The sequence below is a fragment of the Thrips palmi genome, unplaced genomic scaffold, assembly GCF_012932325.1.
Source record: "Thrips palmi isolate BJ-2018 unplaced genomic scaffold, TpBJ-2018v1 HiC_scaffold_10, whole genome shotgun sequence".
Classification (NCBI taxonomy): domain Eukaryota; kingdom Metazoa; phylum Arthropoda; class Insecta; order Thysanoptera; family Thripidae; genus Thrips; species Thrips palmi.
The window spans coordinates 6,957,389-6,983,330 of NW_023144621.1; the positions used below are offsets into that span (position 1 = coordinate 6,957,389).

At 57.9% G+C, this 25,942-nt stretch overlaps 1 protein-coding gene across 4 annotated transcripts; it reads left to right on the forward strand.

The window, feature by feature from the left end:
* The first annotated feature begins 19 nt into the window (after positions 1 to 19).
* On the forward strand, positions 20 to 25,489 carry LOC117649069 (verprolin-like). 4 transcript variants are annotated; one of them, XR_004587958.1, is made up of 5 exons: positions 20 to 259; positions 481 to 600; positions 698 to 817; positions 1,023 to 1,080; positions 24,432 to 24,561. XR_004587958.1 is itself a non-coding variant. In XM_034391478.1 (2 exons), exons 1-2 carry the CDS (start codon positions 8,527 to 8,529, stop codon positions 24,861 to 24,863), a joined length of 1,953 nt encoding a protein of 650 aa, XP_034247369.1. In that variant the 5' UTR covers positions 8,375 to 8,526; the 3' UTR covers positions 24,864 to 25,489. The 4 variants fall into 4 exon arrangements, 1 of the variants encoding a protein (XP_034247369.1); XR_004587960.1 differs by lacking the exon at positions 24,432 to 24,561 and adding an exon at positions 9,600 to 9,736; XR_004587959.1 differs by lacking the exon at positions 24,432 to 24,561 and adding an exon at positions 6,710 to 6,968.
* The last annotated feature ends 453 nt before the right edge of the window (positions 25,490 to 25,942 follow it).

A 25,942-nucleotide genomic window follows, 5' to 3' on the forward strand; every position in this document is an offset into this window, starting at 1 on the left:
CGCACCACATCTTCTCTGCAGGCAGGAGCAGGCGCCAGTTAGGTTAGGAAGGTTAGAGTCAGGGAAAAGTTTCGAATTTAATTCGAAAGCTCTAGTTCAAATAAGTGGAGCCCTTTGCGCAGCTAGTGCGAAGCGGGACTCGTTGTTTTAGTACCTCTCGATCGTGAAACAACGAGCGTATCCTGCTGTAGTCATCCTCGACCTGGAAATGTTTTGTTTTGCTATTGATCTCCTTGTAAAATGAAAGTAACTATTAAAAGTAAGTACCCTTTCTTGGACCCACTTGGTTCATTTACCATTATATTGATGTCACCACTAGTTAATATTTTTACCTGCTCATTTGAAATGTTAAGAATGAATGCTCTGGAAGTGAAGTGTGTGTTTACCACTTGAGCCTCATTGGCCCTATGCATTGTGCCAGTTAGCATTTGTGTGCAACCTCAGTGCTTCTGTATCTCATTCCTGTTGTGTACCTTCCAGGCTGGACCGGAGTAGCTACATGGAGATGGGTAGCAAATGACGACACCTGCGGTATTTGTCGTTTAGCTTTCGATGGTTGTTGTCCCGATTGCAAACTGCCAGGAGATGACTGTCCTCTAGGTAACCAACTATGTTTGAATTTAATTAATTTTTTGTCATGGTTTTTGAAGCTACTACTCACAGTGAATTAATCATCTCCTTGCCTTCTGCTTTCCAGTTTGGGGCCAATGTTCTCACTGCTTCCACATCCATTGTATTATGAAATGGCTGAATGCCCAGAACGTTCATCACCAGTGTCCCATGTGTCGCCAAGAGTGGAAGTTTAAGGAATAAGGCTGTGAGTATCAATTCATCAAACGAATTCTCATGGAAACTCACCCTTTTCAGGAGTAGTCAATGCATGATAATTAGATCTCTTTAAAATTGGGCGTGTCCAGTCGTTTCAGGGAAGATTCCTTGGATGTCAGTGCAAAAGTTAATGAGGGTGATCCCACCTCACCACACCTTTCCCTAATGCTGTGTCCTTGGTTTCCTCCATCCAGGCATTCGTGGTTTGCGGGAGGGTGTCCTGTTACAGCAGCGTCTCCTAATCTGTGAAAGGTATGTGTAACAGTCTGGGCAGCGCAGGCAGCGCTGGCCTCTGACTTTGACCCCCTTCCCGTCTGCCGCGGGTTATGCAAACGGACTCGCTCGCTCTCTCGCACTGCATCGCGTCCCCACTGAGTGCGACAGAGAGAGCCGGCGGCTTTTCCGACCGCGTAGAGTTCATGCAGGTCACATCGCGGGGCCATGTGAGGCCCGGAAGGAGAGGGGGGGGAGGTTGCGAAAGTGACTTGGTCCACGCGGCCCTTCCAGGACTTCCAGGCACCCGCCTCGCCTTGGCCGCCCACACGCGCATCGTGACATCGTGACGACGGAATAACGTGCAAAATAACTGGCAGTAATGTTTTTGCCTACAGTTCGGAACCTCTCTTGCTAGGTTAGCCCGGCTGGGCTGGCTTGTTTGGGACGCCCCCCAGCAGCGGTCTGTCTGTCTCTCGCGCTCGCGGCTCGCTCCGTTGGGGTGCGAGAGAGACGGTGCCGCACGTGGGGTCAACGGCCATAATTCGACCACACTATTGAGCCCAACGTGACGGGGCTCTTGTGTTGTGGAGGCTCCTCTGGACGGGGGGAGTCGGCCAATTTGGACGCGCAGCGCGCAGGCCGCGGTGTCCTCAGACATCCTCCGGACGTCGGCCCCGGGTTCTAATCCCCGTTTTCCCTCGACAGCTTTATTTTTTTGCTATTTTGATCTGCGCGCGCGGTTCACGCCGTGGTCCGCTTCCGTCCGATCGCGGTGTGCCTCGAAGTTGCGCCACTGGCATTGGCCAAACTGAGAGCATGAGGCTGCCTGGGCCGGCCTGGGCTGGCCGCAATCCGTAGGGCTGGCCGCAACGATTTATGGGGTGTTTTTCTCGAGCACCCGCCTTGCCTCTCCCTCCCCCCCCCCTTTTCCCCATTCCCCTCTCACGTTCCGCCGCTTCCTTCTCCTTCTTCTTTCGTGGCGGAACACGGCGGGCGGACGAGGAGAGAAGATCACGCCTTTGAAATCTTTTTCATCCGTTTGAAAGCGGCCCGGCCCGGGCCGTACCGTGGCGGAAGGACTTAGCTGGCCGTGTGGGTCGTCACGCCGCCGCGCGGTCGCGGGTTCAAATCTCGGCTCCTAAATATTTTCCCCTCTCATTCTGTGGCTACCTGGCGGGGAGGGGAGGGGAGGGGAAGTCCACCCGGTCCTCGCCGTCGCACAGTGCGCCAGAGGACCGGTGGAGGCGGCCAAAACTCTAGACGCATTTTGATCTCCAGAGTCGCTAAATGGGACTCGAACCGAACGTGTGATCCTACCAATGGATTCCTCTCCGAACGAGGAAACCATTGGTGGGGGTCACACGTTCGGTTCGAGTCCCATTTAGCGACTCTGGAGCTCAAAACGCGCCCGGGATTTCGACCGCCTCACCGGTACTCTGGCCCACTGCGTCGTGCGAACCTACTGCACGTACTCCGGTGCGGCACGGTCGGCAAGGGAGCTCCAATGTCTAAGGGCCGAGTGGGAAACGGCTTCATTTTTCAGCCGGATTGCGAGCCGTGCCGTGCGCCGCCGTGCAGCACGTAATGAGCCCCACGTCCTCGGTGTACCTACAGTGGTACAGTACTGCACGCCGCGTTATTGCAACAAATGTTTGACCGCGAATCCGGCGCTCCCTCTTTATTTCTGTCGCTCGAGGGTGCGGCCCGGTGCCGCCCCGCCGGCTAAAAGCTGTTTTGACGCTCGCCCATTGTTCGGAACCAACTGTCCTGTACGTGCCGCACCTTGGTGTGTTGTTGAAGGCTTTCGGGCTTTCGAGGCACTTGCAGGCGGTCATTCCGAGTGGGGGTCTCGCTCTGTCTCTGTCGCACTCCCGGAGCGTGCCCGACGTTCTAGTCGTGTGCGAGAGAGACAGAGCCCGGAGTGTGGACAGGGTCCATTCATTTTGCGTACCAAACTGAGAGTCCGAAAAAGGATCATTAGTGTTGTGAGGAAAAGTGGGCAACCCCTTAAGGTCGTCCATAGCCTCCAGGGCTCTCTACTGTTTCACGCCTCTCTGTCGTCGTTTTAATCCGTGTTGTTTTTTGTTTAAACCTGCTCCTCTTTTCTCCTTATTATTTCATGTGCTGTCTCGTCTTATTGTGTGCTATGGGGCGCCGCGTTTCGCTTCACTGGGGAACCCCTCTTTTTTCCTCTCCTGGCGTGCCGTGCCGTGCCGGCCGTGCGCGCTTAGACCTACCTAGATCTAGCCAAGCCGGCCGAGTCCTGCTTGAGCCGTTTGCTTGAGCGTCTGCCCTGCCGCAAAAATACCCCTTAACCAGCCATGTAGTTTTTAAAAAAGATCCTTTTTTTTTAAAGATGTGGTGTTGCCTGTTTAGGGGTGGTCCAACGTTGGGAAGGAAGTAACTGTTTCTGCCATTTCTTGAGTAGTATCGCAAAACGCTCCTAGGGAGCAGGGGGAGGGGAGAGAGGGAGAGAGAGAGAGAGGCCGTTTACCGCGTTGCCGGCGATCGACAGACGACGCCTTTGTGGTTCTTCCTCTTCTTTTGGCGCGGTTAGCCGGAAAATGGCTATGGCCGAGGGCCGAGGGCCTGGCGTGCTGGCCTGGCGACTCGCGCGTGGGACGCTGCAATGTAGAAAGAAAACGCCAAAGAAAATACTTTGCTCGGCGCCACGTGCACGGAGGCCCTCGCGGTTTCCTTCGGTTTCCTTCCGGACAACAACAACAAAACCCTTTCTTTCTCCTCTGCTTCGCTGGCCTGACCCTTCGGCCCCCTTCGGCCCCCTTCGGCCGGGGAGGTGCCCGGAGATCCGGCCTGGCCGCCTCGCGGTCGTCGTCTTCCAACAATTGGCTCGTGGACGTTTAACCAATGTAACCAATAGGGTTCAAATTTAAAATAAAGTCAATGAGATACTGTAAAAAAGCAAACTAAACAGGACTGAAAAAAAAATTTTTTTTTCTTGAAATAAGTAGTCAAAATAATAAAATAGAAATAAAGTATTTTTCTCTCTCCGGTGACAACTTTGTCCCCGACGGGACGTCAGTCTGAGGCAAGCGCCTAGGCATCCTGGGCGGTGGTGCCGGGTAACAGGACTGTTCCGACGCTCTGTCTCGCTCTGCCGCGCGCCGATTGTGCCGCCCTTGCTTGCGGTCAGCGCGCCGCGAAAATTCCCACGAACGGCTCCGCCTGCAGCGGGCTGGTTCCGAGCGAGAGGTCCTGTCGGGTGGTCTCCCTCGCACCCGTGGGGACGCCCCTTGAGTGCGAGGGAGTGAGTGGACCTCGCGGGCTTCGCCTGCTTCGCCGGGCGGCGCCTGGCCTGTCCGTACGCGATCGGCTGGCGATGGAATGCGTTATTGCCGTTATTGCGGCTGTATTTGTTATTTATTCGTGAGATTTTTCTCAATCGCTTTGTAGTACCGCTAGGTCGTTTTGTGTACGTGCTGTGCACACTGTCATTTAAGAGGGAGAATTTTTTTTTTGGAAGGGTCTGACTTGAGCGCCTTGCCGCGTCGCCGGTTTGATGATCTTCCTCCGCCCCTGCTATGTCTGTCGCTGCGCCTAACAGCCTGCACGCGCCGACGAGGGTCGAGGAGAAGCAAGGTGCACACTAGGAATTTCAACACTGCAAATCCAAAGGAGATACTTTTAGTACCTTTTTTGGCGATTGAGTATTGCCAGAAAATCCTACAGAAAATCCTGCCTTCAAAGAGGAGATACACAATTCGCCAAATCTTGGCGATACTTTTGTGTGCCGCCGTTTTGAGGGCAAGATTTTTACGGTAAGGCCGTTGTTGGTGATGTACAATTTTATCGCCAAAAAAGATAATCGAGTATCGCCTTTGGATTTGCAGTGAAACTCTCCAAAATTTTTCTAAAAATTATTATAAATTTTAAAAAATGCTACTTTTTTTGAAAAGACTAAATATGTTCACTAAACTTTCGTAACAATTCCTTCCTTACTAAGTCTCCATAAAAAAATAAAAACAAAGAAAAAAAACCAAGTTAACTGAGGAAGGTGTAGTACACTTTAAAATTTGTTTCCCCCTTTGTCTCACACCTGCACGACTTGTCACACTGCTGCCTCATTTGACTGCTGCAGCGCCCAATTAATTTCTTTCGCAACGCCTTGCCTCTCTTTTGTGCAATTAAAGCGGTGGGTTATTGTGGCGGCTCTAGCGGTGCAGCGGCGGGCGTGGCGGGGCCAACCTCGCGGGGGCGTTCGGCAAGCACGTTATAACGCGGAAAATAATGTAAATACAAATTAACTCCCTGTCAAAAATTTTAAAGAGAAACAAATACTTTAGGCTCTTATTTAGAGTTCTCGTGGCACCGTAATAGCGGGTCTACTGCGAACGGGTTGCCATCGCTTTTATAAATGATGCGCAAAAAAAAAAATTCGTCTAGAACGGGGGGCTGTTGACTGCGAGTGACTTGATCCCCTGATCTGTTTTGACCGAGTTTGAGTGACGACCCCCTGCATGCTGGTTGTGCACGGCGGTCTGGCACGCTGCGCTCGCGGCGCACGCGCTCTCGGTTTCGTCATTTAGCGCCGAGCGGTTGGATTCGGAGGGGGGCGGCACTTATTTAGTGACCCTCCCTCTCCCCCTGCTCCCCCTGCGCAAGGGCCTAGGCTGCATTTAGAAGTCACCGGGATGCGTCCAAAATTAAACGAGTGTTCACCTCAAGGCCTGACTCGGCGACACTCCCCCCCCCCTCCCCTTTTTTCCCGGTGGTCACGCTGCGCGCTCCCGTGTGGCTTTGGAAGCCCTCGCCCTTTGTAGCCCCAAGGGCTTAACTCCTTGTGCAGCCAAAGACAATTTTGCTCTCGACATATTTTCTCTCGTTATTCGGGCTTCGCGCCCCGTGCGGGGCCCCGTGGGGAAAGCCGCTCGAGGCGCAAGTCATATTTAGAGTGGCGGCGTCTGTCGTTGGTTGTGGGGGCCTTGCACTGTTAATTTTTTTTTTTTTTTAGGAAATCCCCGGGCAGCTTGTAGGGGGTAAAATTTGGCCGCGATCTGCGGAAAATTCCCAAAACCCCTTTGTTTGTTTTGTCTCAATTTTTTTAGTTTCCGGCTGGTATGCCTAGAGTTCATATTTAACCTGTTTGAAAAAAAAAGTTCCTGGAAGAAACTCCCGACAGAGCTTCGGAATTTCCTAATTTCTTTTTAACAGTGTGGCGGCTTGTGGCGCGAGTCGTGAGCATTTCTATCTCACTTCTTTTACCAATCTGTCATGTTATCAGCCGGTCCGTCGTTTAGTCAGTTTGCCGATCGAGACTTGCACAGTCAGCCACTTAGTTTGTCAGTGCCAGTCAGTCAACCGGTCAGTGGGTGTGGGAACGGATGGGGAGAGGGGGGGGGGGATGATGCGTATACGATGGGAAGGTGAGAGCCTCTGGCAACAAGCTTGCCGGAATCGTGAGCTTTCGCACCCAGATCTTGAATGGTCGAGTTCCGTGAAATAGGCCTGGAGTCTACCTGAAATCGCCTTTTGGAGTCTGGGTGGCTGGGGAGCGGTGGAGGTCTGTCACGTTGGGCAGGGGGAGGGGGGGGGAGGGTGAAGATGAAGAAAAATAACTGTCGCGAAGTTCTTATGCCGTTTATGACGAGACTTGAACTCACGCCACCCCGTCCAGTTTTCTCTAGTCCTTCATTACGTGTTTCAGGTTGTCTCCCGAACATAAAATCAACATCCTGCGCTGCAGCCCTTTGCTTCACTGAAAGTGCTTGTCCGCGGCTGTTCTGAAAAGAGGCTGCTTGAGGGCTGCGACTCAACACGGATCTTAAAGCCTTAGTTACGAGGCTTTAGAACACATCGAAGTATCCGTGCCTTCACTTTAACGAAGGACTTTTTGGAACGTTTTTATTAATCTTCTAATTTAATCTTAATAATAAATTAAACAATAAACCTGGTTCTCGAAGTAATTAATCGATCCTATTGAACCCGTTTATCTTTCATCGTCCGCATTACGATCACAATATTTTATCTCTAAGTTGAACCATCTTTTCATACGGCTTTGGAGTAAGTCACTCGGCTTTGTTTTGATGCGAGGGCCCAGTGTGGTGGTCTTTGGCGCAGTGCCGTCGAGGTTCTGCCGCCAGGTTCTCGGCCACCTGGGTGGGGGTGTGCGGTAGGGCGGGCGGGGGCTGCCGAACATGCTTTACCACGCAGTTCTGGGGCCAACAAACTCTGGCGATGCCAGAAGCTGAAGCTGCCAGAGGCTGCCAGAGGTGGAGCATCCTGTATCTAGTATCTCTGGGCTCAGAGGAAACGACTATGGTGGTGTTGACTGTCGTTAAAGGCGGCACGAGAAATAACGCGCTCACTAGAAAAAAAACCTAAAATATAGACCAGTCGTGGCCAAGTGGAGAACAAGAAGAATCACAAAAGACTCAGTTTGGTCATTTAGAGTACATTTATTCACTGAAAATATGTTGCATTTACAATAAAATATTCTCACTAACAAGCAAAGGGTCTTAAATATGCAAAGTTAAAGTGCTAAAAAGTTGTCTTTTGTGATTCTTCTTGTTCTTCACTCGGCCATGACTAGAATGATCTATTCTCTCCTGTTGAAGCCAATATCGATGCCGTTGACTTTGTGATTTCATTTCTTGATTGTGCTCTGCTGTTTGTAACTAGTTTAACATTCCTTGACACAGTACGTAATGTTTTTTAATGAAATAAACGCGCCTTGTGTAGTTTTCCTTAGTTACCATCTCTCCTTTGATTCAGGCAGACTATCTGTGGTCCAGCAAGCCAGCCATCCAAGCGGCGCTCGGGCGGCGCTGTGAATCCCGTCACGCACCGCTGTCTGCAGGTTGCCTACCCCGTCTTTCACAGGCGCTCATACTTGACCAAAGCGACTTTCCCACGACTTTCCTTGGCTTTTCCGCAGCCACTTCCCTGGCGCTTTCCGACACAGGGGCCAAGCAGTGAGTTTGCAGCAGTGAGCCGACGCGCTCTGGTCGTGACTGTGTAACGCCCAGCTTAACGCCGTCACTCTGCCTCTCTCGCACTCGTGCGGCGTTCCGATAGGGTGCGGGAGGGACGGCGAGGAGCTTGCGCGCTGGGTCCTCCTTGTCGGCCGCCTTGTCGCACGCGGCCGGCTGGCGGGGCCCGCGGCCCCTCCCCCGCTCACCCCACCTCCCTCGCCGATGGGCCGCTCTTGCCACGGTTTGCTGGCTTGGCGCAGCTTGGCGCGGGTATCCGCGGCGCCCGATGCAGCCGGCCGGACCGAGCTGGCAGCCCACGGCCGCCAGGCAGGCTGGCAGCAAGCGAACGGCCGGGGCCCGCGGCCCGCGCCAGCAGTAGTATGCCATTGGCCGCCGTGGCGCGTGGAGCCTGGCGTAGCCGTCGCGTCGCCGTCCTCCCCGTGACATGCGGCCGCCGAGTGCGACGTGTCCGACGAGTCCGGAGCGCCGTGACGTGACGCGAGTGTGCGCCGCGATGGCGACGTGAGCATGGCGTGCATGGCCCGACGCCATGCTGAGGATGTCCACGCCGTCGCTCATGGCGTCCAGCGCGTCCAGCGGCGTGCTGGCCGGTGTGGGGGCGGCGCACGGGCACGCCCCCCGCGGCAACCCGAACCACCACCAGAGGCCGCTGCCGCCGCCCCCGGTGCCGCCGCGGCCTAGCCGCTCCGTGGTGGCGGAGGCGTTGGCGCGCACGCGGCGGGGCGGCAGCGCGCCGCGCGACGCGACCGAGTCCGGCACCGTGATGGTGGTGCCGGTGACGCCGACGAGGCGCGCGCCGCCGCCGCCCGGCCAGACGCCCCAGCAGCCGCCCTCGCAGCCGCCGGCCGCGCAAGCCGCGCCACCGGGACCACGCGCTTCGCGGGGCAGGCCGCCGCCGCTGCCGGACCAGCCGCCCGTGGCGGTCGTGAACGGCACGCCCAGGTCGCGGTCGGCGGGCCGCCGCCTCAAGGACACCCCCGCGCCCGCACTGCCGCCCTGGGCCCTGGACAAGCAGCGGCACGCGCCGCCCGAGCACGCCGTCGACGTGGTGGGCAAGGCCTCGCGCGAAGCGGACGGCGGCGGCGGCCGTCTCCGGTCACCGTCGAAGCCCCTGGTCCTGAGCCGGCGCCCCAGCCCTGCCGGCAGCCCCGCGCCGTGCGCCAGCCCCCGGCTACGCCGCGCCAGCCCCACCGTCCTAGTCATCGACCCCAACCACGACTCGCAGCTCAGCTCGCTGGACTCGGGCAAGGCGTCCGAGGACGCGGACGGGGACTGCTCCAGCGGCGGCAGCGCGCGCATGAGTGACTCTGACGGCGGCCGCAGCGTCGGCAGCGGCGTGCAGCTGCGCCGCCGGTCGCGAATCCTGCAGTCGGACTGGTTCGAAGTGGAGGGCGACGGCAAGGAGGTCCGCTACTCCAGCTGTCAGATCACGATCGAGGACCCCAAGTCCGTGGCCCCGGCCAGCCCCGTGCCCCCGGCCAGCCCCGTGGCCCCCAGCCCCAACAGCAACGGCAGCAACGGCGTGACGGTGGTGGTGTCCGCGCTGCACGGACTGCACAACGACGCGCTCAGCCCGCTGAGCTGTGTGGCCCCTGATTGCAGGACCAACGCCGGCCTCAAGCGCCTCGTCATGGCGTCCCTGCAGGGCCTGCCGCCGCTGCCCAAGAGCCTGAGCGGCGCCAACCTGCTGGACGGCAGCGGGCTGCTGTTCACGCCGGCCGAGATGGCGGCCGTCACCGGCATGGCGCCGCCCGCGCCCGCACCCGGCGGCGGCTCCGGCGCGCCCTCGCCCGGCTCCGGGTCCGGGTCCGGCCTCAGCCACTCCGGGAGCTTCCGCCACCACTCGAGCGGCAGCCTGAGCTCGCGGCCCACGCCCCCCAGGGGCACCACGCCGCCGACGGGGCCCTCGGGGCCCGCGGGGTCGCGCAACGGCTCGCCCCTGCAGAGCATGTCGGTGCCGCCGCCGCCGCCGCCCCGCACCGCTCGCCAGGGCAGCCGCACCGCCGCCAGCAGCCTGGACGCCCAGCTCGCCGTGCTCAGGAAGGAGATGGTGAGTGCCGGCCCCGCCCCACAGTGGATTTGCCAGAAGACCGGTGGTGGTGGCCAAGACTCTAGACGCGTTTTGAGCTACTGAGTCGCTAAATGGGACTCGAACAGAACGTGTGACCCCACGAATGGACTGCCCTCCGGACGAGGAATCCATTGGTGGGGTCACACGTTCGGTTCGAGGCCTGTTTAGCGACTCTGGAGCTCAAAACGCGCCTAGAGTTTTGGTCACTTCTACCGGCCCACTGTGCGCCCTCGGCCCTTGGCCCTGGCGAGGCGCGTAGTCCTAGCTTCACTTTTAGTTTCGTGCGCGGTGACTCAAATCAGCTGCTTTCGTAGTGAGTGAGTGTTTGTGCACGCTTTGTGTGGCTTGGCCCCGTCGTTGCCTCATCGGTGCCGTTTTACAGTGTGGTTGCTTGATAACCGCGTCGTGCCCAAAGCACCCAGTGCGCCGAGCGACCGCCAGGGCCCCGCCTTCCTTGTGCGCCAACTGGAGCGCCGGTCGGTGGCATCGCACTCGTTACCTAAGCCGATTGCTCCTCCGCCCCTCTTTGGGCTTGCCGCCTGCTGCCGCGCGGTGTCGCTCTGTCTCTCTCGCACCCACGCAGCACGTCGCGCCGCCGGCGTCGGATGGAGAGACTGAGACAGACAGAGCGGCGAGATGAAATTGAGACAAGTTTTAGGTTGGTTCTTGCGGTGGCTCCGTCGGTTTGTCGCCTCTCGTTGCGTCAGCGCGCTGCAGCGGACCCCGCCTTGATCGAACCGGGTGCCTTCGGGCCTTACTTGCAGTGGAGGGGGAGGCGTGGCGAAGCGGAGCCAAGCGGAGCGTGCCAAGTGGAGCCGAGTCGCGGAAGGTCGCCCACTAAAAGACGGCGACGACGACGTCGTGCTTTTGATACGGCCCCAATGCGTGTCTGCTAAGCGATTCCGAAGGACCCGGGGCCGCATCGCAGTGGGCCAGAAGACCGGTGGAGGCGGACAAACCTCTAGACGCGTTTTGAGCTCCAGAGTCGCTAAACAGGACTCGGACCGAAATTGTGACCCCAACGCAATGAATTCTTTGTTCGGAGAGCAATCCATTGGTGGTGTCACAGGTTCGGTTCGAGCCCCGTTTAGCGACTCTGGGGCTCGAAACGCGTCTAGAGTTTTGACCGCCTGCACCGGCCTTCGGGCCCGCTGTGTGCATGCCGTTGAAGCTAATTTGACGTTTTGGGACCAGAAGCGCCTGCGGGGTAGGCAGTCCCGTTGAGCTCCGCTGTCGCCGTGCTGCCTACCCTCCAGGGGTTCGGCTCCAATCTTCGCTGCCGCGCCTTCCTGGAGTTCCCGGTGAATGCGGCGGTTTGTTTGCGGATTCGCGGCCAGTCGTCGCCAGTGAGTCACGCCGCGACCGATTCGCTCGCTTCGCTGGCAGCGTGCCTTTGGGAGCGAGCGAGGCCCCGGGGGCCCGCCCTTGGGCCCGCCGCAGGGCAGGGGGGTCTCTCGGCCAGGTCGGTCGGACATACGGACGGCTTCTAGGTCGGCTGCTGCGAGTGTCGGGGCACGCTTCTCCATCTGCCTCGCACAGTGGGTTTGCCAGAAGACCGGTGGAGGTGGCCGAAACTCTAGACGCGTTTTGAGCTCCAGAGTCCAGAGTCGCTGAATGGGACTCGAGCCGAACGTGTGACCCCACCAATAGATTGCGCTGCGAACGATGAATCCATTGGTAAGGTTACACGTTCAGTTCTAGTCCCATTTAGCGACTATGGAGCTCAAAACGCGTCTAGAATTTTTGCCGCCTCCATCGGTCTTCTGGCCCACCGTGCAGTGGAGTGGCGGAGGCTTGGCTTCGCCGCCGGCTAGCGGCTCGGTGAATGAATCACGCGTTGACCTTGCCGTTCAATCAGTGCAGCGGGCCGGCCGGGCCTGGCCGGGCCGGCACTGCGACCAAAAACCTAGAAAACCCCAAACCAGGTGCGGCCGCCCGCCAATGCCACGCGGCGAGCAGCGCCATTTCGGAGCCCGCTGCGCTTTGCAAACCCAACCGCACACCTTTTCATGCTGGTGCCGTGCGTGTTGTATGACCCCCCCCCCCCCCCCTCCGCGCCGCCCGTAAGCCGGTTCTGTCGCCGGGTTGCCCCTCCCCTCTAACGCCTCCTTGTTTTCTCGGGTACTCCGCGGTGGGGGCGTTGGTGTGCGTGCGTGCGGGGTGCATCGTTGGCAGTCCGTGCGAGAATGTGCCTGTGTGTGTGAGTGTGTCCGTCCCTGTGCGCCTGTGCGTGCACGCGAGACAGGGACACACACGCACACACTCAGGCGCTTTTCCGGAAGCAGCCAATACCGAGCGAAGGCGAAGGCACGATAAAACGGTGCCGTGGCTCGGCCGCTCGCGCATGCTCAAGTGGGTGGCCGACTGACTGACGCCGCCGTCCTGGACGCGTTATCGACGGAGACGCCCCCTGTGCAATGGCACCGTGTGTGTGCCGCGCCGTGGCGAGCACAGCGCAGCGCAGCACAGCGACGCGAAAACGGGGACAGCTTAGCTCCCACAGTGTGCCACTCGCGAGTAAGGGACAGCCTGCCCTTAAATTTAAAAAAAACTTTAAAAACCTTTTGAAAAAAACTTTGAAAAAACTTTAAAAAAAACTTCGACAAAGTTTTAAAAAAAAACTGAAAGAAACTCTAAGGAAATTTTTTAAAAAATACTTATATTTGATTAAGGGTCTCTCTCAGGCTCTTTTTTCTCGCAGTGTTTTCTGTTTCGAGAGAGACGGATCAGGCCATGAGCTGAGCACTACCGCCGAGTGTGTGTACTTTGGGCGTTCTTCTGAACAGGGCGGCACAGGGTCACCACTTGGATCATGTTCTCGCCTCGTCACACACTTGTCGAAGCACCGCGAAGCACTCGGCTGTCGCGCAGCGGTTACGTATCGCGGAGCTTGCTTTCTCGCTCCAGCCAGCTAGCTGCACGTGCACTGCAGCCAGCAGCTATGCGTCATGCGCTGCAGAGTCGTCGCTCTGTCTCTCTCGCACTCCCGGGCTCGCTGCATGGGTGCGAGAGAGAGACAGAGCGACGACTCTCGGAATCAGTCTGCCGGTCGCCGGGAATTCGTCGGAATCGTCGCACAGCCGACCATGAAACGGTGGTGGTGCTGTATGGAGTCGCGGAAAGAAGAAAAATCCGTCGTCGGACACAACGTCCCCTTTTTCCCCTGTTTGTTTTCGCAGTGTGCCTTGCGAGTCGTGGGTGGGGACGGCTTTTGACGGGGACATCTCTCTCAGGAGGTGTTTACGCGCGGACGGTGGCTAGCGCCATCGTCGCGGCGTGGCGGCGCGGCGGCGCGGCCGCGCGCTGGAACTGGAAAGTCAGGAAGTGCGTCGACTACGAGGCGTACTACTTCCGAACGGCGGCAGGCCGGCCGGCCGCCTTGATTCCGAGGGGTCGTTTGGTCGCTTTGTCTCTGTCGCACTCATGGGGCGCTCCCCTGAGGTGCGAGAGAGACGGAACGACGGAACGATCCTTTGGAATCCAGCCAGCCAGCGCTGGTCATAGCAGGATGCGTCGCCGGCAACGAGTATTGTGCCGCCACACTTAGTCGTGTTGGTTTCGTCGCTCCGCCTCTGTCGCACCTACACGGGTGGCCGACTGTGTATCAGACCGTCGAAATACTTCTGTTTTTATTTTTAAAAAACTTATGTTGAATGTTAATTTAACTGCTTCATATTGTTTGTGACGCATGTTTGGTTTGTGAGGCGCTCGACCACGGTGGCCACCCTTGCTTTGCGGCGCTGGCGCCATCGAGATACGTACCGTACCTCTATATAAATTGGCGGTGCCGGCCGTTCCCGCGGAGAGACGGAGCGCGACGGTCCGTGGCGCCCCCTGGCGGCCGATGCGGGCTGATGCGGGCCGATGCCTGTCGGATATCGTTCCTTTGATGACCGCAGTGGCGCAGTTGGCCTGGCCGGCCTCGGTTATTAACTGTGGCTGCTGCCCGGACGCGTTTTGAGCTGCAGAGTCGCCAAATGGGACTCGAACAGAACGTGTGGCCCCACCAATGGATTGCTCTCCGAACGAGGAATCCATTGGTGGGGTCACACGTTCGGTTCGAATCCCATTTAGCTACTCTGGGGCTCAAAACGCGTCCGGGATTTCGACTGCCTCCACCGGTCTTCTAGCCCTACTGCTGCTGTTGTGTGGGCGGTCCGCTGAAACCCCCAGGCGTCTATATCTCGGAAACGGGGAGGGTTGGCTGCGTTGCGGATAGGACAACCTGGTTGTAAAATTCAATTTCCCAATTTCCTTGTACTGTCGTTCGTAACGCTCGCCGTTTACGAGCGATTGACACTTACACTTTTTGCTGCTCGGCTTCCGCCTTCGTTTAGTTTCCTTCGGCCGCCGGCGTTGCCTGGCGTTGCCTGGCGTTGCCGCACGCCCACGCCGACGGCCGCGGGTTTCTCGCTCGACGCGAGATTAATTGGCATTTAGGCCCGTCGCTCCGTCTCTCTCGCACTCGGCCCGCAGCGACGGAGGCGGCGGCGCTCTGATTCGAAATCGGCCGGGTCAGCGTGAGTCACTCCGTCTGGCCGACTTGGCTTGACCGTGAGCAAGGCCACACTGCAAAGCAAAAATCGAAGAAAAATAGTTTGGATTGGAAACCTGCCTCGTGGACGGGGAAAAGTAATCACCCTGTCTATACCCCACGCGCTGGACTGTGTCCGCAAGGCGAGCGTCGAGAGTCTCCCGATTAGGGGGTAGCGACGGGTCGTTTCTTTTGCTTGCGATACGGCAGGAGCGCACAGTGGGCCAGAAGATTGGCGGAGGCGGCCTAAATTCAAACGCGTTTTGAGCTCAAGAGTCGCTAAATGGGACTCGAACTGAACGTGTGACCCCACCAATGGATTCCTCGTTCGGAGAGTAATCCGTTGGTGGGGTCCTACGTTCGGTTCGGGTCCCATTTAGCGACTATGGAGCTCAAAACACATCCGGCCGCCTCCACCGGTCTTCTGGCCCACTGTGGCGCGACGCGTGGGGCATCGCCGCGGCCGGGGTCGTTCGTTTTGCCGGGCAAAGCAAGGCAAAAAGATTTGGGGGGGGGGTAAAAGTGGCTGCAACATGACAACTCATTGGTCAAGGAAATGGTCGGCTGGCTTGTCGCGCCGTACCTGGCCGTGCCTGGAATATCCCCGCGGTCGCTAGTTTGTCCTTTCATGTCGACGGCTGCGTGCACTGCGTGCGGCCGCCGCGGGAGGAGTCGCAGGCGCGCCAACCTTGCAAGGCACTGGACGCGCAATTATATCCTTTTTATTATCCTCCTGCATTGCCTGCCGTGTTATACATTTCCCTCCGCATTAACGGCTCCGCGGACGAGGCGGGACGAGGCGGGCTGCCTTGGCTCAGCCCGCTCAGCCAATCCGGACGTGATGGGTTTGTTGTTGTTGTTGGCGCAGTATGAATTGCCTGTCGCTGCTGTCGCTGCGGGTGGACAATGATGGGACTGGCCTTGGCGGCGTCGGCCCGGTCGGCCCGGCCCGCGTCGCGACGCTGTGCATCGCATGCCACGCCACTGACTGCCACGCCGCCGTCCAGAGTCTCTGGAGGAAGCGGCCGTCTCGCGGCGCGCGGCTCGAACTTGCAGCTGGTCGAGCTTCAGCGGCAGCCGAGCAATTTGCATGTCAAACAGACACAAAGTGGAGTCGCAAAAAAAAAAAATGTGTTTAAATAAATGTTTTAACTAGGTGAAGTCATAACTTGAAGTTAAGACAGAGTTGCCAATTACAAATTTACATCTCAAAACAAAAAAAAATATGTACTTGGATTATGATTTTTAATTTTGCTGAAGTTTGTACGTGGGACTTAAATTTGTTAAAATAAATGTTGTAAAAACCCTGGTACTGACTTTCTGAGGGTGCGTCCGTTTGCTGGACGTTCGTAGGACCACCGCACTTAAAATTTTAAGTTTTACATTTTTTTTAAGACATTTAAAATACGTTTTGAAATTGAAAAGAAAGCTAAAGATAAGAAGTCGTGTGCACATGAAGCTTTTTAATCGCTCAATCCCGCTCGGCGGTCGTCCTCTGCCTTACAGTGGGCCCGAAGACCGGTGGAGGCGGCCAAAACTCTAGACGCGTTTTGAGTTCCAGAGTCGTTAAACAGGACTCGAACCGAACGTGTGACCCCACCAATGGATTGCTCTCAGAACGAGGAATCCATTGGTGGGGTCACACGTTCGGTTCGAGTCCCAATTAGCGACTGTGGAGCTCAAAACGCGTCTAGAGTTTTGGCCGCCTCCGCGGGTCTTAGCCCACTGTGCGCCGCGCCACTGTTTAGCGGCTCGCTTCTCCCGGGGCGCGGCGAACGGAAAAGGGAACCGCGAAATGTGTTTTTCGGCGAGACGTGTGTCCCGTGGGCACTCCGCGGCAAGGCGCTCCTCTCGCGGCCCCGCTCGTTGTGGGTGAAAGTGCGCCGGGCCGCGGTGCCGCGATGGACTGGGATGGACGGACGGGACGGACTCGGTGAGGCGAGGGAGGAGCGAGCGAGGCGAGCGAGCCGCGGGACTCTGCCGATCACGAATACGGAGAACTAGGAAGCATACCGATTAGAGCGCTGCCCCACGTCTTTGCTGTGCAATTAGCTGCACCTCGCTCCGTCCCTCTCGCACTCGCGGGCCCCACTGGGGCCCCACTGGGCTCCCCTGGGGGTGCGAGAGGGACGGAGCGACGCGGGCGTGGCACGGGCTGCGCGGGCTGCGCGGGCCCCAGCGGATAGCGGGTGGAAGGAGATGCCATTGTAATTGCCGTGCACGAATTTTCTAGCCGGCAGACCGGCCCGTGTTGTTGTTGTTGTTGGCGATTCGGCGCCGCGGCTGTCATTTCAGACGTTCCACTGCGAGACCCTAATTCGCAGTCAGGGTCACGACACTTTGGCGAGACGGCTCGGGTCCGAGGTTCGCGCCCCGCCCGGGGCGGGCTGCTTTTCAAAAGTGGTGCCGATTTTCTGCGCGGCCTGCTTGCCGCGGACTTTTGGCGCGGAGTGTCGGCGGCCTTCCCTGCACTGCTGCCAACCGGGACACCCGGCAGACTGATTCCGAGAGTCGTTTTTCGTCGCTCCGTCTCTGTCGCGCTCATGGGGTGTCCCCTAGGTGCGAGAGAGACAGAGCGACGAAAGAGCCATCGGCCGGCAGGGGACAGAATGGACGGAATAGCTTCCCTTTTGGAGTCATCATCATTTCACGGTCCTTTGCGCGTCTTTCCCGCGCGTCGCAAGCCGAGGCTGCCGCGGCTAGCCGACCGTGGAGAAGCAGTCGTCGGGCTTGATCGGGGAGCCATCCTCTGTCTCACTCGCACCTGCAGGGACGCGGCGACGCCCTGCGGGTGCGAGAGAGACAGAGCGATGAAAACGACTCTTGTCTGCAGCGTGGGTGCGTGGCTTGGTGCGTGGCTTGGTGCGTGGCGCGTCGTGCGACGACGGGCGTGTCTGCATAGCCTAGTGTAGCCACCCTCGGCCTGCAGGCTGCCTTCGGAGACTGTCGCTCTGTCTCTCTCGCACCCCCACGGGGCCGTGGACGACCCACGAGTGCGGGAGAGACAGGCGACTGTCGGGATGTAACGCCGCGTGTCCTCCCGCGCATGTCGGACGAGCCCGGATGGATTAGAAGTGTTTGATCGGTTTGAGCCCCGCCGGCCCACCAGCAGCACAAGGAGTGCGTGAGAGTCAACACGGAGTGCCTTGCAGTGCCGCGCCAGCTGCAACCACTGCGCTGTGCACTTACAGTGAGCCACTCGACTGGTCTCTGTAGACGTGTGTGGACTCCCCTGCCGGCACACCGAGCGACGCCCCCGCCGTCTTGCAAAACTTGTGGAAACGCTGCTGCCGTGTGACCCCCGGTGGCCCCGTCTCTCTCGCACCCCTACGGCCCTACGGGACGCCCCATGCGTGCGAGAGAGACGGACAGGCCCGCAGTGGCCCGCGACGGAGTCACATCGACTGCAGTTTTCGAAAGACGGGCATTTCGCACACAATGCCGGTTCGCTAATTGTGTTCGGCGGCTGTTCTCACGCCGAATGTGATAATAATAATAATGTGCAGGGATCCATGGGCGGCCGGCCGTCTGTGAGCGCAGGCTGGAAACTTTGTTGCGCGGCACAAGAGTTGTTAGCGAAGATTTTGCACAGTCTGTTTCAAATTTTTAATTGTTGTAAAACTTGAATCAATTGGTGGGCAAAGTGGCCTACATCAATTAAATTTTTGTCATTATTATTTTTTTAAAATTTATTTCAAAATTATTTTTTTGCGAGGCATAGTGTATACTTTTGTAAACGCACGACTTGCAGTACGCGGAGTGCACTTGCACCGACTCAGAGGGAGGCACACAGTGGGCCAGAAGACGGGTAGAGGCGGTCAAAATCCTGGACGCGTTTTGAGCTCCAGAGTCACTAAGCAGGACTCGATCCAAACATGTGACCCCACGAATAGACTGCTCTCCGTACGAGGAATCCATTGGTGGGGTCACGTTCGGTTCGGTTCGAGTCCCATTTAGCGACTCTGGAGCTCAAAACGCGTCCGGGATTTCGACCGCCTCCACCGGTCTTCTGGCCCACAGTGCCGCGCACAAATATCGCGAGGCTTTCGCGGATAATAAACGGGGTGTTTGTTCGTGCACTATCGCAAGCTTGCCTGCCTTTGCGGCGTGTTTCCACGTCGTCGTGTTGCTTGCTGCTCCACTAGACTCGTTACCTAGACCTTAGGTATACCTAGACCGCGGCCCTTCGACGGCGTCGGGTCGGCACTGCACGCCACTATGCCCTTTACATGGACCAAGCCATTGTTCGGGCCGGCACTATGTACGCGCGGCACGGCGCGCCACGGCCGCGACCGGTTTTGCAGTGCCACGGCGCTGCGCGCGCCGCGTGTGTTCCGTTGGCCTCAGAGCGGAGCGCGGCGCGGCGGCCTGGCTGCACGCGGCACTCGGCTCGGGACGGTGCGAATCACGGCCTGGCTGTTTATTCCCAAATGAAAAAGGCAAAAAAAAAATCACTATTTACTAACATGTTAAAGAAATTCATGAAAATTGCATTAAAAAAATGTGAGGTGTTTAAAAAAAAAACAAATGAGTTTTTTTTAATGTTACAATCTTTTAGTAATTTGGAAGTCTCAGGCGTCTTCACGACGTCGCCCGCGTAACATTTCCTGTCTCGCTCGGCTTGCTCTGTCTCCGTCTTTGTCTCCCCCCTGCGTTGAGGTTCCCGGACCGCCTTCACGGCCTGCAGTGCCCTGGCAGAGCCCTGGCAGAGCCTGCACGGCACGGCTTGCGCAGGGACCCGGAACGGCACACTGTAGCGCCGCGGCACCGCGGCACTGGATCCGAGGAGGAGGAGGAGGAGGAGCAGTGACTCTGTTGTTAAATTGTGTTCGTCGTGACTGGTGGTACAACGTGGTCTGATTCCGGACTCGGTCTCTCTCGCACCCCCTTGCGGGCCCCGCCACACAGTGGGCCAGAAGGCCGGTGGAGGCGGCCAAAACTCTAGACGCGTTTTGAGCTCCAGAATCGCTAAACAGGACTCGAACCGAACGTGTTACCCCACCAGGGGAATCGTCGTTCGGAGAGCAACCCATTGGTGGGGTCACACGCTCGGTTCGAGACCTATTTAGCGACTCTGGAGCTCAAAACGCGTCGAGAGATTTGGCCGCCTCCACCGGTCTTCTGGCCCACTGTGCCCTCCGCCGCCGTGCTGTGCGTGCGAGAGGGACATGGCGACGAAAGCCGTTCGCTGGTCGTGAGGCTGCCGTTGAGCTCATTGGCCCCACGCGCGCGCGCGCGTGTGTGTATGTAAGTTTTCGTGTGTGTGTGTGTGTGTGTGTGTGTGTGTGTGTCGTGTCACGCGTGACATCGTGACGCTCGGTGTGGCAACGCTCGTTACGCGTTTGGAAGGGTGTTAATGCAAAGCACAGCTGGTCTGTGTAGGCCGAATGCCTGCTTACCGCCCGGCTTGCCGCGTCTAGCGTAGGTCAGGGGTCACTTAGTGGGTCACTTGGTGGGTCGCCTTGCCGTTGTTGTTGGCGCACCACTCGAGGCGTGCCAAACTGGCGGATTTTAGGCGCGTTGCCAGCACGGCACGCGGGAAGACCGCGGCGGTCTTCCGCCGTCCGGAGGCGCGGTCCGCGGGTTCGATCCCCGGCCGCGCGGCCTTTTTAATATTTCCCGGGGCGTCTCGTTAGGGTGATAGAGGTGATCCGGCCGCCGATCTGAATACTAATGAGAAGGCGGATGCTGCTCGTCTCCCTCGCACCCGAGGGGCGTGCCGCAGGGCCGCAGGGGTGCGAGAGAGACGTGCGGTGTCGTCATCGAAATCACAATGAAACCAGTTTGGCGGCAGGAGGCAAGGGGACTGACCGGGCGGGCCAGCAGCAGACTCATTCCGAGAGTCGCTTTTCGTCGCTCTGTCTCTCTCGCACCCACACGCAGCGGCCCGTGCGCGCGAGAGAGACAGAGCGACGAAAAGGTCTCAGTCTGCTGGCGGGCCTGACTGCCCCGGCAGGGCTGTCATGCCGCGGGAGGAGCAGGAGCCACTAAGGACAGTAACCCCGAATTGTTATTTCGGTGGCGGTGTGTCGGCGGTCTTAGGCAGCCCACGCCGTGCTGTGGGCCAGAAGGCGTGGAGGCGATCAAAGTCTCGGACGCGTTTTGAGCTCCAGAGTCCCATTCAGCTACTTTGGAGCTCATAACGCGTCTAGAATTTTTGCCGCCTCCGTCAGTCATGTGGCACACTGTGCGGCGCTACCGTCGCTACTCCACGCGCGAGAGACCCGATTTAAGCGCAGCGGTTGAGGGCCCCTCTCGCGCGGGGTATTCCCACCGGACACGCCGCCCGGTGCGCGTCTGCGCGTCAGTTTTGCAGTGGCGCAAGCGGCAAGCGGCACTACACTGCAATGGCATCACGGGGCGCTTCTCGGTGGCTGCCCCTGTCAAGGCCTGAGGCCTGCCTTGGCCATGCTTGGCTGCCCCACTGTCTCTGTCTCTCTCTTTCTCCCTCCGCTGCCTGCCCGAGGATAAACAGCGTTAAAGAACGAATCACGTCTGCAGGTTCGTTCAGAACAGTGTCGCTCTGTCTCTGTCGCGCTCGTCGCACGTTCCGCAGGTTCCGTAGGGTGTGACAGAGAGAGACACACACAGCGAAACCTATTCGCTCTCGGCGAGGCATAGCCATAGCCGCAGTGGCGGGCGAGCAGGGCGACCTCAGCGTCGACTCCGCCGATATCATGATTGATCAGCTGATGACGGCCAGGGCCACCCACTCCACTGCAAGCGCTACCCGCAGCCGTGCTGGCCGTGCTGCAGGCTGATTCCGAGAGTCGTTTTCGTCGCTCTGTCTCTCTCGCACTCATGGGGCGTCCTCTGTGGGCGCGAGAGAGACAGAGCCTCAGTCTGCCGCCCCGGTGCCGCATGCCGCGGGCCCCCATGGCACCATGATGGCACTGCCCGCACCGCCCGCACCGCGCCACGAGAAGCAGCAATTGGCCGCGACTCCCATGCATTTAAGGCATGTCTCCGAAAGAGAGAAAGGGAGAAAGAGAGAGAGAGAGACGCTGTTTGGAATGAACCTTCCGCCGCCTGCGCATCTTGCGGCATCTTGCCACGCCACTGGCAACACTCGGGCCCCCGCGCGTCCAAGTCTCTTTGAGTCTCCTCCAGTCGCCTCGCATCCGCGGCTGGGAGGCCTGGAAGGCTGGACGCTGGAACTGGAGTGCCTGGAGTGTACTGGAGCCAAGCCGGAGCTGGGTCAGTAGGGAAACGGGGAGGGCGGAAGGGGGAGCGGCGCCGCTGGTTCATTGACCGGCCAGCCCTGGCCAGCTCGTGCTCTGCAATGGCCAGCCGAGTTGCCAGCGCCGCCAGCGCGGCCGGGGAAGGGAAGGGGGGTCATGACCCCGGAGAGCCCAGCCCGCCCCGCCCCGCACGGAAACCCCTGTGGGATAGGCTGGCGGTAATCCTCCGAAATAACTCGGCCACTTCCCTCGGACGCGTTTTGAGCTGGAGAGTCGCTAAAGTAGACTCGAACCAAATGTGTGACCCCACCAATGGATTGCTCTCCGAACGAGGGATCATTTGGTGGGGTCACTCGTTTGGTTCTAGTCCCATTTAGCGACTATGCATGCAGCTCAAAACGCGTCTTGAGTTTTGGTCGCCTTCGCCGGTCGTCTGGCCCACTGTGCGCTGGCGATGATACATACCCCCTGCTGGTGACTTCCCTCGGTGGCGTCGCTCGAACGTGGAGTATCGCCTGGTCGTCGTTTCTCTCTTTTCCGCGGCTAAGCTAGCCGGATGGAAAATGCGAGAGAGGACGACGCCACACGCATACGCAGTGCGTTCCTCCTCCCTCCCCTCTGCCGTTTGCGGCGCGTTTTGCAGGCGTTTGGCTTGGCGTCGCGCTGCCGCCTTTTCTCATACTGTTATCTCAATCACCTCACGTAACGATGTGTCGCTGCGAGTGAGTGTGAGTAACACTCTCCGCAGCATCCTGCACACTCACCAAGGCACGCACACACGCATGCACTTATTAAACAGGGTCTTTATTCCTCTCGTTACCGCATTCCTCTATTCGAGCCCAGCCCTGTGGGCTGGCCGGGCTGGCAGTTCTCCGCGCGGAGGAGTTTGAAAAAAAAATCGTAGGCATTAACCTTTTGAATGAAATTGGCACGGCTTGTCTGATTCCGAGAGTCGTTTTCAACGCTGTCTTTCTCGCGCTCATGGGGCGTCCTGTCTGCGTGCGAGAGAGAGAGAGAGAGAGAGATGCGAAAACGACTCTCGGAATCAGACGATTGCTCTGCCCGACTTGCGGGCGACGGAGCGCCGCCGCGGCTGCCGCATCTGAAGCAACCGTGTCGCTCTGTCTCACTCTCGCGCCCCTGCGGCCTGCGGAGCGCCCCGCGAGTGCGAGAGAGATGGGGCGAGTCTGGAGTCGTCTGTATGGAAGCGACGTCCCGTTAGCGCGTTAGCGGGTCTAAATAGGGCGGCAGAGGACCTCTGCGGCTGCAGCTTGGCTAAGCTTAGCGAGGCGGCGGTGGCAGCCTTGGCGGCAGTGTGGTGTACATACATAGCAACCTAACAACGCACCACTGCACAGTGGGCCAGAAGACCGGTGGAGGCGGTCAAATTTGCGGACGCCTTATGAGCTCCAGAGTCACTAAATGGGACTCGAACCGGGCGTGTGGTCACACGTTCGGTTCGAGTCCCATTTAGCGACTCTGGAGGTCAAAACGCGCCCGGGATTTTGGCCCACCTCCACCGGTCTTCTGGCCCACTGTGTACTGGTGTCGTGTGAGATACGGTCACGTCAGCCAATATTCTGTCGTGAGATCGTTCGCTTGCGACGGCCGCTGTCCGGAAGCCTCGTTCTGCAGATTGATTCCGAGAGTCGTTTTCGTCGCGCTGTCTCTCTCGCTCTAATAGACCACCCCGTGTAGGAGCGAGAGGGACAGAGCGGCGAAAACGACTCTCGGAATCAGTCCGCTGGATTTGGCTCGGCGGGCTGTGTGCCTTGCAGGCCTTGCACCTCCCCGCCTTGCCACTCTGCCACCGAATGCGAGCGACGCGACCATCCTGCCAAGAAAAGCTGCATAGGGCTGCAGCACGGGCGGCTGCTATGATGCAAGTCGACTTTGCATAACGTGCATCTCTGTTAGCGTTAGGTCTAGCGTCGGGCTCCGTGCCCGCAGCAGAGTGAGCCAGAAAAGACCGGGGGAGGCGGTCAAAACTCACGCGTTTTGAGATCCAGAGTCGCTCGAACAGAACCAGATCCAGACTCGAACCGAACGTGTGACCCCACCAATGGATTCCTCGTTCGGAGCGCAATTTATTGGAGCTCAAAACGCCTCCGGTATTTTGAGCGCCTACCACCGGTCTTCTGGTCCACTGTGCATTGTGGTGCTAGCGCACCAACCTAGATGGATAGGTCAAGGCGTTCCTAGTTTCTGCTCCGGTGTATAGCGCAGTGCACCGACCCGTGTACGAGACGTTACTCCCACCGGATAACCCAGTCTCACTTGCGTACTCGCTTTGGACGGGCCGATGGGGAACCCCCTGCGCTATGAGTCCGATTCTAATCGGGTTACGTACAGCCAGTGCTGGCCGTGTGCTGTGTGGACAAAGGGTTGTGTTTGTTGGGCTTCGCGGGACCACGCCGCGCTGGGGAGCTCCACCCGCCTCTTTGCTCATTTTCGGTTTTCAGCTTGTTTCCAGCAGACTGATTCCGAGAGTTGGTTTCGCCGCTCTGTCTCTCCCGCACTCATGGTGCTGCCTGTATGAGTGCTAAATAGACAGCGCGACGAAAACGCCTCTCGGAATCAGTCTGCAGCCAGTACACTGACCTCTGGTATTGTCGCCACCTAACGCCCTTCCCTTCGGTGTGTTGCAGTACGGGCTGCGCCAGCTGGACCTGTCGCTGCTGTCGCAGCTGTGGTCGCTCAACGAGTCCATCCAGGAGTTCCGGCAGCTGCTGCAGGACGAGGACGCCGACGGCCTGGAGGGCGCCGCCCTGTCGCCGCCGTCGCCGACGTCGCCCGCGTCGCCGCAGAGCTCCGAGGACGACCTGCGCGACCTGAGGGACGCCGACGAGCTGTACTCCGGACTTGGCCTGCCGCTGCAAGGCCTGCAGGGATTCCAGGGGCTCCAGGGATTCCAGGGCCTGCAGGGCTTCCAGGGCTTCCCCACGCAGGGTGTGCCGGGCGTGCAGGGCGCGCGCTACCACCGGCCCGGCACGGCGCCGCCACCCGCACCCACGTCCGCCCCCGCGCACCGCCACTACCACTCGGGCCGTACCAGCACTGTGGACTTCGGCGACGTCTGATGGCGGTCCAACACCAGCCTCCATTCGTAATCGGGTGTGGCAGGACAGTGACCACGTGACCAACCTCGGTCAGCAAGTCCCGGCACCTGTTGTGTGCAGACTGACTCGGAGGCGCTAGGAGCGTCGTTGAGGCTGCCCGTCTGCATTCTTGTATCTGTTTTATAGCTTTCTTTTGCGTGTGTGCGTCTATCTGTGTGTGTATCTGTGTGTGTATATGTGTGTGTGCATTTGCGTGGATGTTCTCGTGAGCTGTGCAGTCGTTAATTGTACAATAATTGTATAGGAAGTGTGACATGTGTTTTGATGCAAGGCTAGTGGAACTTGAGTTGTCCTAGAAAATGGAACGTTTCTTGTCATACCATGTTTATCGCAATCCGTACCCAAATTGATTGCTAACTAAAGAGACTGTTCTTGTTTAATCGTAGGGTCTACAGTTCTATCAAATCAATGGCCTTTTGTTGGATCCAGTCTTAACTTTTTCAAATAGAAGCTTTTAATTGTTTATTGATTTTAACTAAAACACCCAAATTGCCTTCATAGAAATATTAAATCATTTTGAAAAGTGGACTAGTGCCCCGTTTTATTTTCCACACCAAATAAAGGGTTCTTTCTTTCTTTCTTTCCTATAAGCACTCATTCCTTTTTTAGATCTGTGAGAGAGTCCAGTAGGCTAGATACCTTTCAGAGGGAGGACTGCCTGCGATTAGTGTAGCTGCTTTCTTTCTAAGACATGGATTTGAATGAAACCAAACGGAAACGATCCATCCCTGAGTGGATGAAATGTCCAGACTCCTCTCCTATTAAAAGTCCAAATAAAACTAAAAGCAGAGGCCTTAAACCGCAACGCCCTAGCTATCCGACAATTTCTATTAAGAAGTCAAAACAAATTCCAAAGCCTGTCAAAGATGCAGTGCCACACACTAGTAAACCTCACCAACCAAAAATCTCAGGACCTCCACTAGGCCAAAAGATTGAAAGTGGGGAATGCAGCAGCAGCAGCTTTGCAGTTGATTTTCAGGCGGAAAGTTACACTGTTTCAGAAGACGATTATTTAATGACTGTGGATGAACTAACTGGTG